This window comes from Nuphar pumila, chromosome 2 (genome assembly GCF_984573655.1).
Source record: "Nuphar pumila chromosome 2, dmNupPumi1.hap1.1, whole genome shotgun sequence".
NCBI classification, from domain to species: Eukaryota; Viridiplantae; Streptophyta; class Magnoliopsida; order Nymphaeales; family Nymphaeaceae; genus Nuphar; species Nuphar pumila.
Window position 1 is genome coordinate 108,192,187 of NC_143250.1, and position 19,472 is coordinate 108,211,658.

The window sequence follows — 19,472 nt, forward strand, 5'->3', positions numbered from 1 at the left end:
CCTCTTTTAGAGGGATTGGAAACTCAATGAGCCACCTGGCTCCAAGTCTGAATGAAGCCTTGATGATCCAGCAGCAACCGAACAATAGCACCGCAATCTTCAGAATTGCTCGCCCACTGTGGCAGACCCCTCCAGTTTCTTATGAAAATAATCTCATGAAACATTAGAGGACTAGAGCAAAAACAGATCATGGACACCATCATGAAGCACGGTGTGGACGTGGTTTTTCTGCTGGAGACAAAACTCTCACGTGACCAAATTCTTAAGCTGGAGCAGGATTTCCCTGGGACAAGTAGAATAATTTTCTTATGGAATCTTGTACGGTGTCGGTGGAAATTGCTTTATGTTCAGACCAACTGATGATTGTAATAGTTGTCAATCATAAGGTTCGGCCCGTGGGCCCGTGGCTACGAAAATCTATGCCAGTATGAGACTCTGAATCGGATGTCTTCTGTAGCTGTTTCAGTTTCTGTATCTATTTTCTGTTTTTCGGCTTACCTGTTCCTTTTCAACAGCAAGTGATACCTCAACATTTGCTGTGTGCTAGTACCTGTAATTGTATTAGCTTCTATTTATAATACCATATCATTTCTTTCAAAAAAATAATGAGTCTGAAAAGAGCCTATGAAGGAAAGGTCTCATTTTTTTATATTACTCCAGACCTGAAACAAATTTTGTGTAGTTTTTGAGGTGTATTATACAAAAATCTAGTTGTAATTCGAATTCTACATCAAAATACTTGGCTCATTTAGTAAAAAGGGAAATATGCCTGTCATTTTGTTGGGTCAGGTTTAAGCTTGGTTCGGGTCGAGCCTTCTTCCAAAAACTAGGCCCAAGCCCGACCAGTTCGGGCCAGGCAGCGGGCTACCCAGCCAGTTGTCCAGCCCTAGTGACACCCCTATTGGTATATTGGTATCTTGTAATATGCCTCAAACAGTAGCTACACAGCCACTCCAATCAAAATAATGGAAGTTACAACACGAGATCAGCAAAAGCATGAGCCAAAGAACATCAACCACTTCTCAGAACACGTGCAGTCTGGAGCTGCATATCAATATTATGCATCAGCAATTTAAGATGTTATGATAAAAAAACAAGGAACAATTCATAAATTCATTTGTATAATAATATCCATATAACCCTCAATTTGCTACAGTGTCATTGTAAATACACAGTCAATCCCCTAGGTGAAAAACTGTTTGTTCCACAAAAATCTCATTTACAGTATTATTTGCAAATGAATAGAAAAACTTCCATCAAAGGAACAGAGTAAGCATCTGTAAGCACTTGATATCAAATGCATGGTTTCTGATATCTGAGGATCCACTAGCTCAAGATAAGAGATGATATAAACCACCAAGAGGTTTTCTTCAGTTTAAGGAAACATACCACGTGGTGCTGACAAAGGAAAGCATGCCGTTGATAAAATTCAACTTTGTCCATCAGCCAGCTCACCAAGATGCCAAAAATTTATAGCCGAGAAGTGACTGAAATAAGCAATTTCTTTGACAAAACTGAAGGATAAAATCATAACCTGAACACTGAGCTGGAGTATGTGGTACTAACAAGGATTCAGATAGCCACCATGACCCAGCAAAGAAATCATCAACTTAGTCACAATGGAGGTGATGTTTCTTTCCGAGGCACCTCTTTATGTACCATGCAGCATGAAGGCGCAGGCCCATCCCAACCGTTATCTTCAGGACTGCAAGCATGACATAAGTAAGCAATGATAGCACGCAGATCCAGAAAAGCCTCCACCAAAGCGGACAATATGGCAAATGAGATGTATATATTGGAGTTAAGACCCGGATGACCTACAAACCAATAATACAAGCAATTATTAAATGTTGTACCGATAAACTAACAGGCTTTGAATGCATTTTCATATAAAGATAGCATACCACACATGCAGGTGCCAGTGGAATAAAAGTCAAGTTTTTCCGGCCTTCCTCTGGCTCTATATTCAAAGTCTGTATCACCAAAAACAGAAAAGAAGACAACTTACCAATCACCGTGCATCACATGTATGCAGATGGTTGCATGCATTTCTACTGGATTACAGTTTCAACTTTCAAGTTCAACCATAATCAACAAATCTTGCAATATTTTAACTATCGCCTTTTAAATATTTCTTTGACAAAAATAAGCAAAAAGTAAATATCGCCAACTTTTCTCCAGAAATTGAGTTCTCCATCTTTTTTTATTTCCAGTTTCTTATTATCATTCACTTAAAGAAAAAGATTCTCCCAAGAAAAAGGAAAAACTTCTTTCCAACTGTCACAAATACTATTTCAAGACCAGTAATGTTGACTATCATCTCAACTTTCAACAACCATCATATGGAGAATGGACAAAGAAAAACTTAAGCGCAATCACCATGTATCATAGAAACAGTAAAGAAAGCAACACAAGCTATCTGCAGATCGAACTATTAAAGCTATACTCAATGCAGATAAATTCAACATCTTCAGCTGCTTTATTCACATTTCAGGGTCAAGGTCCTGAAGTCACGCACTAGAAATGAATTAAAAAAAATTAAGATTAGAATACAATGCCTCGTGGTGCAAATCCTGGGAAAAAATATACCACAGGTGCTGTCATCCATTTGAACCAGTGAATTATTCCAGTAGCTTGACAGTTTTGGGATGTGTTGGAGGCTCAGAAGTGTAGGTACTGGAGTGGGCCACACAAAAGTGGACAGCAAGAAAAAACAAGTTGAAATATTTCTTTTACCTGTTTGCAGAGATCTTCCAAAAACTCAGAATAAGCTTCAGGCTTAATGTCATTGAATTTTGCCAGGAAGGAATGCTTGATGATGTCAATAAGCACCTCACACATGTAAACCAGGGCTGCATTCTGAAGTAAAGGTAGAATTCATTTATAGAGGGACAAGAACAGGCCAACCAGATGAACTCTTTTATGAAAGATGAGATAGGTTATTATAGACCATACAGTAAGGAAACTCCCAAACCAAGCACCCTCAGCTTCCAAAATATTCTGAGCTAGCACAAACAGAATATATGCAGTAATGTGAAACCGCTCAATGGTATCTGTTCAGCAAAACAAGTGACATAATTAACTGAAACAGCACAAATAGTTTCTTTCAACAAACAGGGAAGAAGTTAAGAGAACAGAAAATAAAAAGAGATACCACTGCTCTCTCTCTCTCTCTCTCTCTCTCTATCTATCTATATATATATATATGTATATATATATATATATACACACACACACGCGCGTGTGTGTGTGTGTGTGTGTGTGCAAGTTAGTCATGTCTAATGATAAATCAGAAACACAGAAAGGTTAAATATTTGAATACTTGTCATCTAAAAACAACCAAAGGAAGAAAAAATACATACCATAGTACACCAGTGTCTGGATATTTTCCTTGTTAAGACGCTTGAAAACATTGCTTTTAATCTCTGCAAAGTTATTTGAGACCAGCAATGCTAGTAATGCGTTATTGTGGGCAATGATGCAGGTAGATAAAGTTATCGCCTGAGCTAACAAGATAAATGAATGGACAATTATCACTTGCTAAGGAACTTGGAAATATATATAATGAATACCCAAGACCAGAGGTAAGATTAATCAGGTCAAGTCTCGTAAAAAAGGATATTGAATGCAATAACAGCTATTGTTTGGTCCAAAATGAATCTCATAAGGTCAAATGTCATGTTTTCTGGTGAACAGCTTGCAACCCCCTCTGCAGAATTAAACAGAACTTGCACAACATCCCCACCAAATGATTGGCACAGTTTGTCAAACATCTGCAATGGAAATGCACCCATTTAACAACATGAAAGGAAGTCCAGACACAATAAGCATGCTATTCAACACAAAGACATAAGAACGATTTCTCACCTCTAGGACATTATACACCACATACAGCTTAAGTGTACCCTGCCCCCGAATTATATGATATATAAGGCTGATATCTGGTTCAGGGAGAAGAGAGAGACAGAAAAGGAATTTCTGTTAGTTTGCTGAAGCCAAATAATAAATGCATGTTTCATTGACAACTAATCATCAAGAGCACAGAGAAATCTAAACTACAATGAACTTGAGATAATACAATGAACTTGAGATAATGACTCTCCCATAACAAGAATACCTATCGCCTGCAACAGCGCAACTGCACAAATCAACACCACAAAGCAACCAAAATCTGATAATTCTGCTGCACATGGCCTCTGGAACTGCCTGCCATACAATAATTGTTCAAGCATTTTGCATATCAAATACATTTATCTATTTTGTCCAAAACTTGTTTTAAAAAATAAAAAAGTACCAGCATGATCTGAAGCAAGAGAGGAGGAATCACATGATTGGATTTCTCAAATAATTGAATGTGGACATTCTCATTTCCCTCTTCTGTATTACTTTGCTCAATTCAGCAATTGTCCTATTCTGGCAGTCCAAAAAGACTCAATCCCTCCTCTTTGAGTTCTACTGACTGCCCCAATACACAATCTACAACTAAAAAGTTTCCTTGCCTTCACTTTTATATCTTCTATAGACAACATAGGCTCCTTACCTTGGTCTTCATGTAGCATAGATTGCTACATGACTTGAAGTTTTTGGCATTAATTATAGTACACATCTCCAATATATAGTGGTAGGTCAAGATGGAAGGCGTTCTCTCCAATTTTCTTCAAAACCTGGAAGGGTCTATATCTAATAGGTTTAAGCTTTTTGACCTTTCTTTTTGGCCATTATAAACTTAGATGAAGCCATACAAGGCCCTCTTTCTGAAAATTGAACTTCACGATGCTTATCATGTCATTTCTTATACTTTGTCATGACATGTTTAGTTGCACATCAACTTCTTCATGGGACTTCCATACCTTTTCAAAGAACATTTGAGTTCTCCTTTCCCTATCAAGCACCCAAAACTAAGTAAAAATTCAAAGTCAAAGTGCCTTTGTGGTAGATACCCCAAAAGAACCTAAAAAAGTGTGCCATAAATAGAACTGTAGATTTCCTATTAAATTCAAATTATAAATAAGGTAGACCACCATCCCACATTCTGGACGCTTGAAATTATTATCATTAAGAAGATGCACCACAATACTGTTGACAACTTATGTTTGTTCATCCATCTATGTATGGAAGGCAGTGCTTCATTTTAACATGTGCCATCATCCCCCCAATAGTTATTTCAAAAATAACTTTGAAATCTACTATCTTGATCAAATATATTTAAGGTAGGTAGCCCGAAATTATTCCATACATGCTGAAAGAATGATATGACTGCTTCTTTACAAGTAATTGTCTTCTTAAGGAACTAAACATAACATCTTGCTAAAACGATCACCTACCACAAATAATCATAAAAATGCCACAGAATTATTCTCCCAGATTTTACTAGGCACTAATAACTGTATCTAGGGACCTAACTTTTGATTTGAAGGCTTAGAACTGTTGCACACAATACACCTTTTTATAAAACAGGCAACAGACTGCTATAACTTAAGCCAACATATGCATCTCACAAGAAATGTTTTTCAACCTAACGTGTCCTACAATTTCAGAAATATGAACTTTTCCAATCCATTCACATTATCAGCTGCTTGTATCATACATGTTCTGGCAGTTATTTTTTTCTCCACTTCTCCTAAGCATATAATTTGGCATATTTTGAGTGGTGCAATGGCTGAAATTTCATAACTAGTAGGAGGGTAAGGTCAAGACAACATATACTATCTTAGCGGTTGCACCCCTTTTATAATTGATTACCAGGTTAAACCACTACATATATATTGTATATGTCAAATGCCAATAGCGCAGTAATGTTGTCCAAGTTTGAGGAAACTGTTAAGGTTTATGGTTTGTGTGAAATACCGCCTCCTTATCTAACAATTACAAACACCAGTTGTTCACAGTATGATGAAGTGCATACAGCTCTTTGTTTTAAGTAAGATAATTAAGTGCTGCATCCTTTATCAATTTATGGTCCTGGCTTCCGATCCTGCACTACAGGTGTTCCTAGGGCATATCCAGATGCATTAGCTTCTATTTCAAATGGTCTCTGCAAGTTAGGTGAGAATAATATTGGTGTTCCATATATCTTTCTTTTCTAGCAATTAAAATGCATATACACATTTTTTTTAACCACTCAAACTTTTGCTTGGTTTCGATCACAAACGAACTGACATACATATTGGCATGCTCTCATAAAACATTACCACCTCAATCACAATTTTAGATTTAACCCAATACTTTACACCTGAATAAACCACTATACCTCAATCACAGTTTTAGGTTTAATCCAATACATACATATTGGCATACTTTCATAAAATGTTACACCTCAAGCACAGTTTTAGGTTTAAGGCAACATGAGATGACCTTTGCTTTAGCGAGATATATCTTCAATTCACCTTCACTTACCATGAATCTAAGGTATACCAAAGTTTGCTTTTTGAATTCATACCATGTACCATTCAATTGCAATAAAATAAGTCACATGTGTTTGCTAAGATAAATGTATATTTTGTACATATTCTTTGTATATATAATATATATGTATATGCATATAATATGTACATATATTTATGTATATAATATGTACATATATTTATATATATAATATATATACATAATATCTATTCATGTAATATTATTTTAGTCAACTAAAGTTGACTTTGACTAGCCACTGGGAGCTAGTCCAACAGCTAGTCATTCTATGCATTGGACTAGGTCCAACGGCTAGAGAGCCCTCTCTTTTCTCTCTTTACTCTCTCTTTCTCTCATTCTTCTTCTACTTCTTCTATAAATAAAAGGTGGTGTAGTTGAGGGAGTGATAGGTAGTTTAGGTGTGTGTATGAGTGTATTTTGTAATGAGGTTCAATGTATTTTATATTTCTTATTTTTTGAAATTATTTATTCTCAAACTCTTGTATTCCACTTTTGTTTTGTCTTGTTCATATCCAAATGCATTGTGATATGGCAATTGGATTTCATTTGCCTAAATAAGATTTAGTCTAATCTTTTTTGGAGTATCTTGGATTTCATGCCATTTCGTGATATGTTATGTCACATAGGTGCGGGTGCGGCGATAAGGCACTTTAAAAAAACTTGGGTGCGGGGTGCAGGAGGGTATATCTATTTTAATATATACACTTTTTTTATATATATATATATATATATATATATATATATATATATATATATATATATATATATATATATATATATATATAACTTGGGTGCAGGGGGATCGAGGAAAACCCTGTTTTTTTAATAGCGAGGGGGGGGGGCGCTCGAGGTACCCCTACCCATTCTTGAGCCCCTTCCTTTTTTAAACCATGGGTGCGGGTTGACCGCACCCAGGATCACATTGATCGCACCGGGTGCTGCACCACATCACGTCAATGCGGGTACGGTGGCCTCTATGTCGAGCCCCTGTGACATAGGTGATATGGTACCAGAGCAAGGTACTTTGTTCTTGGTATCTTGTTCAAGTTCGTGCTTCATGAAGAAATTTGATTGATATGCGGCTTGGACTCAAGGTTCTCATGTTTTGGTATGTGGGATCTTTACCTTAAGATGTATTTATTTAAAAAAAAAACCTTTTATGGCATTGTGGCTATTTCTTGGGCATGAAATTTTTTATGGAAAAATATGTTAAAAGTGTTTTTTGTTCTCAAACTATTTTCTAAAAAGTTTTCCTCTAATGCATGTTCTTTTGAGGCGTTAGAGTATTCGTTTATTGGAATTAGAAGTTGTAAAATCTCTTTAATGGTATATTGTGTTTTTTGGCTCTTGTGCGAGCTTGTTTGTAACTTTATGAATGTATGTGTCAAAGCATGCCCTTTGAGTGTATGGGCTTGAAAAATTATGAGAATCCTATATATTTGTTATATGTGATCTTTCTACTTCATAGGATGTGGTCCTTAAGAATTTCAAATTCTTGTATGTTTTTTTATGTCGTGTGTCATTATGACTTTAAACTCAATAATAATGCCATGGATGAATTATATGTTATTAAATTTTCTCTCATAAGATTGTTCGATAGGCATATCATTTGCATATTTATGTCTTGTACACGTGTTTGAATGTGCAAATCCCTATGCATATTTTACGTCCCATTAATGATTTTTCATAGATTCTGTGTGGCATATGTTTTTGTCTTAGTGGCTTTAATCTATTGCTCTCTTAAAAGATTATTTTATTATGCAAAATTATTTTGTATAAATTAAGATCTTTTTTGTAAGCATCCTTGATTGGTTGTACTTGTGTATGATCTTGGATTTTTTGTGTGCACCTCCAGAGATGTTTGTTGGGGTGAGTTATGTGCACCTCGGTTTTGTCAATTTAGATTGTCAGCTCTAACCGACGGTTGTTTGATCTCTAGTTTTGTAAGTGTGTTGTATTACTCATTTGTTTATTTGGCCATTGTTATTATGTTTGATGCTTGTAATTATGTTTATCTGTGATGGCTATCCTTTTTTGAAACCATGGTGGTTCAAAAGTTTGTAAAATTTGTTGTTCTTGTCTTGATTTGTATGATATTTTCAAATCATCATTCTTATCTTCTTGATGTCATAAGTTTGTTTTCATTACAAGTTATCTTTATCACTCGTGTTTCTCCACTCACCCTTCTTATTTGAGTAATTTTTTCTTTGGATAAGAGATTTTGTTTTATAAGTGTGGTGAGTTATGTGCACCCGTTGAAAGTGATGTTGTTTATAGTTTTACAATTATTTGTGAGGTGAGGGATATGCACCTCTTGTGGATGTAGATGGTTGTTATTGTCAATTTAGATATCTGGTATTGTTGGTGCATGGTCACTGGTTTAGTTGTTGCTGACATTTGTGTTTGATCTCTTGTCCTACGTGCTGATATACTTGAATTTTGAAGATATTGAGTTGGAGGTCAAAGAGGTGATTGCTTGTGGTGAGCAAACTACTGTTGAAATTTGTCAAGAAGAGATAAACAATCTTGCATTGATAATATTTCAAAGGTTTAAACAAACACTTCAAATGAAAGTACAAATCATCAATTAAAACATGCATATAAAATGTAGAAATTCAAGAAAGCTCACAAAGAATTAACTAAATTTATACAAAAATGCATACAACAATTTATGCAAGATAACCAACATGGAACTAATCTGAATATCCTCAACATATACATTTAAAAAAAAAAATTAATGCACATAATAATAAATGAGAGAAATCTCATAAATCACAACCCATTAGGATTCACTCACAACCTAAAGTGGGTTTAAGCGCAAAGAACCAAACCACAATCTTAATATATATATATATATATATATATATATATATATTATCAATGAAATGCATATAAGATGCATGAAAATTTATCAATAAACATTTTTCCATACAAGGAAAAGCACATAACGAAACCGAGGACATGGCATTGGATAGAAATGATTGGAGGAGAAGGATTCATGTGGAAGACCCAGAATGATTTTCTTTTTTGGTTCATATCGCCGACCCCAATTGTTTTGGGACGTAGTTGTTGTTGTTGTCTTTTGAACTTTAGTGGTCAAATTCTCTTATGATTAGTAATTATGATTTCTTGAAAAATATGTTGATTTTGGGGTTATGATTGTCTAAATTAGATTTCTTAAAATTATCTTTTAGAAATGCTCCTCGTCTCTTTCTTAATGGCTATTGTATCTTGATCAAATTGTTAATTTTTAAAAATTACTGCTTAAAGTTATTTTTTCTTGATACTCTCTTTTAAAATTGTTTAGTTTATTTTCTATGTATTATATTTTTTGGGTTTTTGGTGTGTTCGACCATCCTCTCTCCATAATATATAGCAATATATTTGAAACAAATAATATTTTAAAATTTTCTTTGGTTTTGGGATATTTGGCTAGCTCTATTTACAGATTATCAAGGAAATGATGGTATTGAAGATCTTGAAGAGCAAATAGTTGAACAAAAATATTGAAGATTCTATGCACCCTTCCATGAAAGCAACTAATGAAGGAGCTTGATGAAGACTATGAAGCCATTTAAAGACATGGGTTTTTTCTTTTGTATTTGCAAACTTACGGTGAGATACCGTAAGTTTGAGGGGGGTGTTAAGATATATGTATCTTTTATACATATTTTTTGTATATATAATATATAATATATATTTATGTAATATTATTTTAGTCAACTAAAGTTGACTTTGACTCGCCGTTGGGAGCTAGTCCAATGACTAGAGAGCCCTCACTGTACTCTCTCTTTCTCTCATTCGTCTTCTACTTCTTCTATAAATAAAAGGTGGTGTGTGCATGTGTAGTTGAGAGTGATGGGTAGTTTAGGTGTGTATGAGTGTATTTTGTAGTGAGGTTCAATGTATTTTATATTTCTTACTAATGAAATTATTTATTCTCAAACTCTTGTATTTCACTTTTGTTTCGTCGTTTTCATACAAAAATGCATTGTGATATGGCATTTGGATTTCATTTGCCTAAATAAGATGTAGTCTAATCTTTTTTGGAGTATCTTGGGTTTCACGGCATTTTGTGACAATGTTCTCAATAATTATTATACATCAAAATATCATCTAAATAAACAATCACAAACTCTTCTATAAAGGTCAAAGTGCTCCATTCATAAGATGCATGAAGGTAGCAAAAGTATTGCAAAATTTGAACAGCAACCAAGCACAAACAAACTTTTTTCTGTTTCGAAAAAGCTATCCTTTTTAAATGTCATTTTCATGGATATACACTTGATGATAGCTAGCTTTCAAGTCTAACTTAGTAAAATATCACACATATTGTAATTGGTCCCGTAAATCACCAATCTGTGCTAAATGACATTTGTTGTTGATTGTGATCTTATTCAAAGCCTGATAGTCAATGACTCAATGCACATCCTCCAACAACAAGAAAACCACATGGATAGCAGTTATGCTTAGTCACCCTTTTCTTGTCATCTCCATAATTTCTCTTAATATCCTGTTCTCTAACACTAAACTTCAGTATAACTTAATGTTAGAAAGCAGAGAATCTTCAATCAACTGGATCTTGTGTTCTACTGGCCTTTTAGGTGGCAAACATTGACAAACTGAAAATAGATCCTCAAGCCACTTTAGAAGCATTTTTCATTCAGCCTAGGCCCAATTGCAATGAAAGTTCAATCAATATTGCTAGGTCTTCTTTTATGTCTCACTAAACTTTTCACAAGCATTCATCAGTCTCCTTGCTTGAGCAATAATAATCAAAGAGACAGGTTCTTCATTGTTTGCAGCATTAATCACAATTTTTTTCCACCTCTTATGAATCGGTATTGTCGCAACCTCCTATAACCGGTTGCATCTTGGCCTCCTACATAAAGATGTAGAGAATCACTTGGACAGACATACAAGAGGCCCAAACTTCACAATTTATCTTGGCAACGTACTTTTCTGTATTAACAACCTTTTAAGGTAACAACAGTTTTATCACTATTTTTAACGATCAAGGTTCTCTAGCTTCTCAGATTTACAATTGCCGCGCTTCACCTGAATCTTCAAGCAGAAGAGCTCCTCATGTATTGCTATATCATCTTTTGATTATGAGGTTCTGGCATGAGAGTAACTTGAGAACAACTTGAATAACCTATAGTTTTTCTCTCATTTGCAATGAAAACCTCCTTCCCCTTTTCTTTTTCTTTTTTTTAATTGTTTCCACTTTGGATGTCAACCAGAATGCAGCTTCCAACACTTCTTTTTCACATGGCTAATTTCGTAATGATCACATTAATTATCTTGAGTTGTATTTTCCTTTTTGTTCCACTGCCCTTTATATCAACCTTCATATTGCTTTTACTTTGAACCTTCTCTCCCTTCTCTTCCATTTTTTGATTTACTTTTAAATTTTAACTCTCAATAGCTATAGCATTTATGCTAGCTTCACTAGTGCTTGCTACCTGGAAAAGCTTTAACTCTTTCAGCATATTTTTATGTATCCACCACCGATACATTTTATTAACAGAGTTCTCACACAATAAAGAATCTAAAGAATTTTTTTTCTTTGTGGAATTTGGTAATAACTCAATGAATTGCTTAGTGTTGCCAAAAATATTGCCACTTCATCCAACAATTTTTATCTTCTCTTTCAGGTCAATGAATGAAACCACTTCTTTATCAAACTTTTAGACTTTTTCAGGAGAATTCCACCATGTCAAAGCATGATTAAAAAGCTTCAAACAAGGGTGAAAGAAAAAAACTTCTGAGAAGTACATCCATATAATGTAAAATATGTTTCTAACCAGTCACCATATCGTCGATATTTTTAAAATATCGTTAGAGTTGTGGATCTCAAACCGGATCTGGATCCAAAAATCTGTTGCAGCACAACATGAGGAACCACATATGGCGCCACCTAAGGATAAGAGAGAAGTTCCCTCAAATGTGGAACCTCCCAACCACATTCAAGTGGCGCCACCTAAAGAAGAAGTTCCATCTAATGTGCTTGTTTATGGGTATCAAAGCTAGCATTGGGATAACTCCTCAGTCAGCCTAGGATCACACATCACATCAGAGAAAAATGGCAGGATCATCGTTAGCAGTCTTTTCCAGAGTTACCGGAAACACACATGTATCAGGGGAAGCGCGCTTCCCCGAGACGCGTTTCAAAAGCGCGAAATGTGGCGCTTCCGAAATGCATGGAGAAGCGCACGTAAAAAAGAAGAAATGCATCCCCCTTTAAAGGGAAACGCGCACCCCTTTAAAGGGAGATGCGTCCCCCTTTAAAGGGGTACACATTTATGAAATGTCTATTTTACCCTTTTTAAAAACGAAATTAACACATGAAAAACAAGAAACTAAAAGAAATATCTTTCTGAATAAGGGCAAAATAGGCATTTGAAAAAAAAATCGTGAAAACATAAAAACCGAAGTCTTAGGGTTTTGTTTTTCACCCGACTCCTCTCTCTCTCTCCCTCTCATTTTCGACAACCGGCGACCTCCTCCTTTGTTGACGTCCGACGACTGAAGACCTCCTCGAGCGACGTTGGTAATGTCTCTGTTCAAGTATGTTCTCCTCTCTCATCCACTGACGTCCGACAACCTCTCTCTTTCGATTCGCTCTCCTCTCTCATCCACCAATGTTCGGACGAGTCTGAGACTCTGCGTTTCTGAAATCCATTGACGTTTGACGACCAACTTTTCTTGGTTGTTCCGGATGTGGGTGAACACACGGTAATTTTTTATTTCTTTAAACCAGTTCTGATGTCCTCTTCCTCTTTTTTCTTAAGTCTGTCTGAATGTCTCCCATTCAGATTTTTGCAATCTGTCAAAAAGTGGAATCAGTGAGCGTAGTTACCATAGGGTGAGTGGCTTTAGACTCGAATAGGGGCTATCGCCGCCTTATTTAGGAATAGTTGTATCACTCCGGGTACACCCCCTGTGATACGGGTGGAACACAAACTGTCTTTGCTGATTCGGGTATCAGTTTTCTGATTTGGGTTTTAGATGAACATAAAAAGATCTAATTTCTTTTAAGGACTTTTGCTGAGATTTTAATTCTGTTTAAATTAGATGTGTTGGTTTAAATGTTGATCTATTTGTTTCTTGTACTAGGTTCACGTATGATCAAGATTGTTTTTGTTTGAAATAAACTGATTGGCGTTATAGATTTTTAATATGCATCCTTCTAAAATGGGTTCACACTGATTGTAGTTAAATCGATTGATCGATGCTTGTGTGTATAAGCCTGCTGTTTATTACGAACAGGTTTTCAAGAATCATATATATAACCTTATGGGTTTTATACATAGATTTTGTTATATGCATTGAGTCTTGGACTCTTGGCTGATTCATGTACTGATTCGTTAAATTGATTTGATGGGCATTAAACCAAAATTTCTGATAAGAATAAATAGAACTATAGCCTGCAGTTCTTTTTAGATTGGATTTATCAGGCTTCTACCTATTTGTGATTTCCTGATTTAAATTAAATCTATGGTGTTTCAACTGCATGTTTGTTTGAGATTTAGTTTAATTAAACTTGAATTTTAAGGCTTGATGCTCTCCTCTGTATTCATTACGGGTGTTAATGCTATTAGAAAAAGGAAATCTGATTGGTTTCACAGTTCTAAAATTTAGATTGTGACTGCGAAGCTGTGTGTGATACATATTGTCTGGATTATTTTAAGAAATGAGCATGATTAGTTTATGTGCGCTGACACTGAAGTTGTTTAGTAAACCCCACGGTAATTTACGGGAATTCGATTGCAAGGGACGTTCATGGTTCACTTTGGGTCTCTTTTTTTTTCCTTTTGTTTTGGCATTCCAGTTTCATTAATGATTTGTGTTCTTCACTCTCCATCATTTATTGTTAATAATAGTTTTTTTAAAGTGTTCTAAAATGATTCATATACTTTTATGATGCAGGTATATTTGCATGTTCTTTGCTTCATTAATGACCATCACAAGCTATGATCACGATAATTATGATGACGATGATGATTCTTTGTATAATTTGGAGCATGAATCATCTAGTAGTGTTGGGAAGGACAATGCAAGAAAGGGCAAGAGGTCTTCTGATTGTCCATATCAGTTTGAGGACAGAAATGAAAATTGTTTTGATGAGGAAGATGAAGAAGAATATGACTACTATTCTGAAGATGACCAAGATGATGAACCACCTAGCATGCATAAAACAACAGTGCTATGGCGCCATGTATTGAAACAAAAGAAGAGTGGGCAAGGAAAGCAAGGTGAAACACAGGTTTTTATATGCAAGCACTGAAAAAATATTTATCATGGGTTATATACTCGAGTTTTTGCACATCTCATGGGATCTCCAAAGGGACAAAATGTTGGGATTGCCTTTTGCCCTGTAGTTGCAAAAAATGCAGAATTGGCAAGAAAAATTAAGAGACAAGTTCGCCGAGTGGAGGTTTCATCAAGTGCATTTGAGTTGAGGAGATCAAGAACTGATAATCCAAAGAAGCCTATTAGTATGACTACATCATCTAGTGGAAGCCGAAAAACAGTTGATATTCGTGATACTTTTAAAACGGTAGAAAGAGATGATGTAGATCACAAAATTATCAGATTTTTGTGTGCAAATGACATACCTTTCAATGTGCTTCGATCACCATATTAGGAAGAGATGATATCTGCAGTTAGTAAAGTGCCTGGATATAAACCCCCATTATATGAAAAAGCGCGAACAACGTTGCTTGACAGTGAGAAAGAGTGTGTTCACATAGAGTTAAATGAATTTCGAGAAAAGTTTGAGTTTGGAGTTTCCATTGTCTCCGATGGTTCGACAAATATCAAGAACAAACACTTGATAAATATACTTGCATCAAACTGTTTTGGCTCGATGTTCTTATATGCAAGCGATTTTTTTAATGTGCAACAGTCAGCTGCAAACATTGCCGAGTTTTTTAAGACGGGATTTAAACTTGTGGGGCCTTCTAATGTAGTGCAAGTGATTACAGACAATGCAGCAAATTGCAAGTTAGCAGGTGAAGAATTAAAACAAACGTATAAGTACATTTTTTGGTCACCTTGTGTTGTGCACACACTTAATTTGATCTTTAAGGATTTGGCACATGAGTTCCATTGGTTGGGAGAAACATATTTGCAGAGTAAAGAAATTGTGAAGTATATCACAAATCATTCAAAAGCACTAGCAATCTTTAGAAACAATGAAAAATTAGAGCTAATAAAGATTGCAAAAATAAGGTTTTCTTCACATTATACTACTTTGAAGCGCTTGCTTGATGTGAGGGAGAGCTTGAGACTTACAGTAATTTCAGATATATGGAGCGAGTGGAAGCAATCATGCACGGATGCAACTATGAAAAAAAGAGTTGTTACAACAGAAACAATTGTTCTTAATGAAAAATATTGGGATTCTGTATGTTTAGCATTATTGATTACAAAACTCATATATAAGATGATTAAAATTTGTGATCAGTAAGGCTCTATAATTGGTGAAGTGCATGAAGGCATGGATAACATGTTGGGGGAAATCAAAGACAATTTAAAAGGACAACCAGATTTATATGAAAAGATTCATCAGATTATCTCAAATAGATGGGATAGAATGAATGTGTCTCTCCATAGTTTAGCCCACATGCTTACTCCAAAATATTACGAGTCGGAGTATCTCAAGATCCCAGCAGCAGGAGGGGTCAAACGAGTTTCTCCTGATAAAATTTTTATTCTATTTATTTAATAAAGTTTAATGATTTAATTATTTCATTTACATTTTCTTATTATAGTTATTAAACATTTTTTTTTGCAGAAAAGGATAATGATATCTTAGACGGTGCAATGCTCGTGCTTGAAGTCATATCTGCTGAAAATGAAGAGCTATCTACGCTTTATGGGTCGCAACTTGTAGATTTTGCATCAAGAAGTGAAAGATTTAGCTGAAATGCAGCAAGAATAGATGCATCGAATCCTACAATGTCGGTGCTTAATTGGTGGCGTTTTTATGGTGGTGATACACCTGAGTTGAGAGCATTAGCCATTAAGGTTTTATCTCAACCTATTAGCACATCTTCTGCAGAAAGAGTGTGAAGCACCTATAGTTATATTCACAATGTTAAAAGAAATAGGCTCAATGAAGATTGTGCTGATACTTTGGTGTATATTCATTTCAATCTTCGATTGATTGACAAGTATAATTAAGCTGTGTTGTACTTTTTGTTTTGGTATTTTTTTCTCTTTTTTTATCATTGATTGTTTATTAACATTCATATTTTATATTCTTGTTATAAAAGGTGCAACAATCGCTACAAAGAAGGACCTAGTCGAAAATGGGATATCAATCCAGAACTTTCTATTGTAGAAGAAAATACATTGAGATTAGATGACATGCGATGGAGAGATTTGGATGATAGTGCACAACAATCAAGCACTATTTCCAAATCCAAACCCAAAGATGCACAGCTAAGAGCTCGATTACCTCCAATAATCATACATACAAATAAAGTTGAAGATGATACAAATCAATCTAACAGAACTAGTAGAACTGCAGATATACAAGAGCGACCATCAATTCCTCAAGGTCGGATTGGTCGTTTCTTTAGCAGAAGACCTAGACAAGGTATGTTGATCTTGTGTTTTTTATTTTTACTTTTTTCTATATATGTATTTTTTATATTTTAAATTAAGATTTTTTAACATTTTTTATTTTTTAACATATTCGTTATAGAAAATGAAGGAGCGAAAGGCATGGTCATGAAAGATAAAAAGCACGTGATGATGCGGAAAGTTCTCGATCTATTGCTGACTTGAAGGGAAAGAGAAAGATGACAGATTAATGAACTCTTGAATTTTTAATTATTCTTTTGATGATGTATTGTAGTCCAACTTAGAAACTTTTATGTTATTTTTTTTGTCATGGTCTTATAATATTTTGTTGGTTTGATATGTACTTTTATTTTGAACCTTACATGATGAAGTGAAATAGTGGATTATGTTAATTTTAAGTTTATAGTTTAGAACTTTATATCTTATAATTTACACTTTAGAACTTTATAGCTTAAAAATTTAACCATATCTCTATGTAATCTTTGAGTTTATTGATTTCTCATTTTCTATGTTGCAGAGATCACAAGATTTACAACAATCAAGTCATTTAATTCTTTCATTGAAAATATATGCTTTTTAATCAAATTTATTAGTTTTTTTAATGCATTATTTAGTGTTTGCATGCATTTGTTAAATGGTTGCAACAGGAATGTAAATTATGATCTTCTCTTGATGTATTTTTTTTAAATGCTTGAAAGTAGCAAATGATGCATTTGTTAGATAAATGCAACTTATATTATTTATTGTCTTAGATACATGTTTTATTTTGTCAATGATGACATAAATCTTATTTTTTGATAAAATAAAAATATATAATTACATTTTTGCTTCTCTTTCGATTCTTATTCACTTCTCTTTCGCTTCTCATTTGAATCCTATGTCGCTTTCGGGTCGCTTCCGAGACGCTTTCTGGTTCGCTCCTAAGTCGTCCCGCGCTTCCCGCTTCTTAAAATTTTAGAAGTGCCTCGCTTCCCGCTTCTTGCTTCCGCTTCCCGCTTCTGCTTCCCGCTCTCGCTTCCTCGACTGGCAACTCTGGTCTTTTCTCAGATAAGTTTTGTTTCGCTTCCCATATTACCTGCTCCTTCCAATCTGCAGTACTTTCTAAGTACTAAGTTAAATGCAGACAATTTTTTGTTATGGGAGTCGCAATTCACTCCCCTTCTCCTGTCTTATGATCTTTATAGGTTTATCGATGGATCAAAAGAATGTTCGGACAAATATGTTTTGTCTAATGATGGAAAAACCCAAGTTATGAATCCTGAATATTTGACATGGCTGAGACATGACAAGCTTCTTTTCAGCTGGATTATTTCGTCTCTTTCTGAGTCCATCCATGCTCAAGTTGTTGACGTGTGGACTGCTCTTAAAAACTTGTATGCTGCTCAGTCCTGTTCCAAAGTTTTGCAGTTAAAAGAACTGCATAACCTAAAGAAGGGAACCAAGACCATAAATGAATATTTCCAAAGAGCTAAAATGCCCTCTCATTAGCTAGATGTGGCCTCACGGCCCGTGGGCGATGAAGATATTGTTCTACATCTTCTAAGAGGCCTCCCTCAAGAGTATGCTTCCTTTAAAACGTCCATCAAGACTCGTAAAGAACCTGTGGTTGCTGATCGAAGAGGCTTCTCTTAGTGATGTAGATCATGACGACGTGATGTCAAGCTCATCTGCCAATTTGTGCAACACCAACCATTTAGTGGACAATCTAAATGGTACCAAAATAATAACCAAGGTAGTGGTTAGCAAAGAGGTAGAGGACGGTTCAGAGGAAGAAATCTAGGTAATGACCAAAACCGTAGCACTGTGGTTTACCAATACTATGAAAAAACTGAACACTGGACAAAGAGGTGCTTTCAGATCACTCGAAGCTTCCCTAAAAATCCAAATAATTCTCATGAATCTCAACCACAAGCATATCAAGCCACTACCACCAATCTGAATGAAGGAAATTGGTACCCAGATTCTGGTGCATCCCATCATGTTACTCATGATCTAAACTCGCCATATGAAGGCAAGGATAGGGTCAAAATAGATGACAGATCATATTTCAAAATTTATCGCATTGGTTCATCCTCTTTATTTGTTGATAATTCAAAACTGTATCTTAAAGATGTGTTGCATGTTCTGCATATCACAAGAAATTTGATCTCAGTGAATAAGTTTACCCGTGATAATAATGTCATTTTTTAATTTCACTCTGAACATTGTTGGGTTAAGGATCATGTGTAATGACCCCAAACTAACCCTCGAAAATTTTGCGGAATTTCTTTTTGTAAACAAATAAATGATTTTTAAAACATTATGGAAAGATATCCCAGGGATCTGAGGCACATTACAATTTAATATACACAACCCAACATATATCTCATACATAGAATAAATCAAACCATGAATTTAAATTTAATTTAATTTAATTAAAAATTCACCATTTAAGGTTTAACAGGTTCTCCAAA

At 35.0% G+C, this 19,472-nt stretch overlaps 1 protein-coding gene across 1 annotated transcript in view; it reads right to left on the bottom strand.

Annotated features, from left to right (window-relative positions):
• Positions 1–1,112: 1,112 nt before the first annotated feature.
• The window catches only part of LOC149846638 (protein POLLEN DEFECTIVE IN GUIDANCE 1-like), a 58,196-nt gene continuing 39,836 nt past the window's right edge, over positions 1,113–19,472 (bottom strand). The window contains exons 4-11 of the mRNA XM_089996464.1: positions 4,118–4,206; positions 3,868–3,941; positions 3,636–3,773; positions 3,363–3,540; positions 2,956–3,053; positions 2,737–2,859; positions 1,905–1,973; positions 1,113–1,817 (exon numbers count right to left, since the gene is read on the bottom strand). Coding sequence (XP_089852590.1) covers positions 1,611–1,817; positions 1,905–1,973; positions 2,737–2,859; positions 2,956–3,053; positions 3,363–3,540; positions 3,636–3,773; positions 3,868–3,941; positions 4,118–4,206 — 976 coding nt within the window. The 3' untranslated portion in view covers positions 1,113–1,610. The remainder of the gene's footprint in view (positions 1,818–1,904; positions 1,974–2,736; positions 2,860–2,955; positions 3,054–3,362; positions 3,541–3,635; positions 3,774–3,867; positions 3,942–4,117; positions 4,207–19,472) is intronic.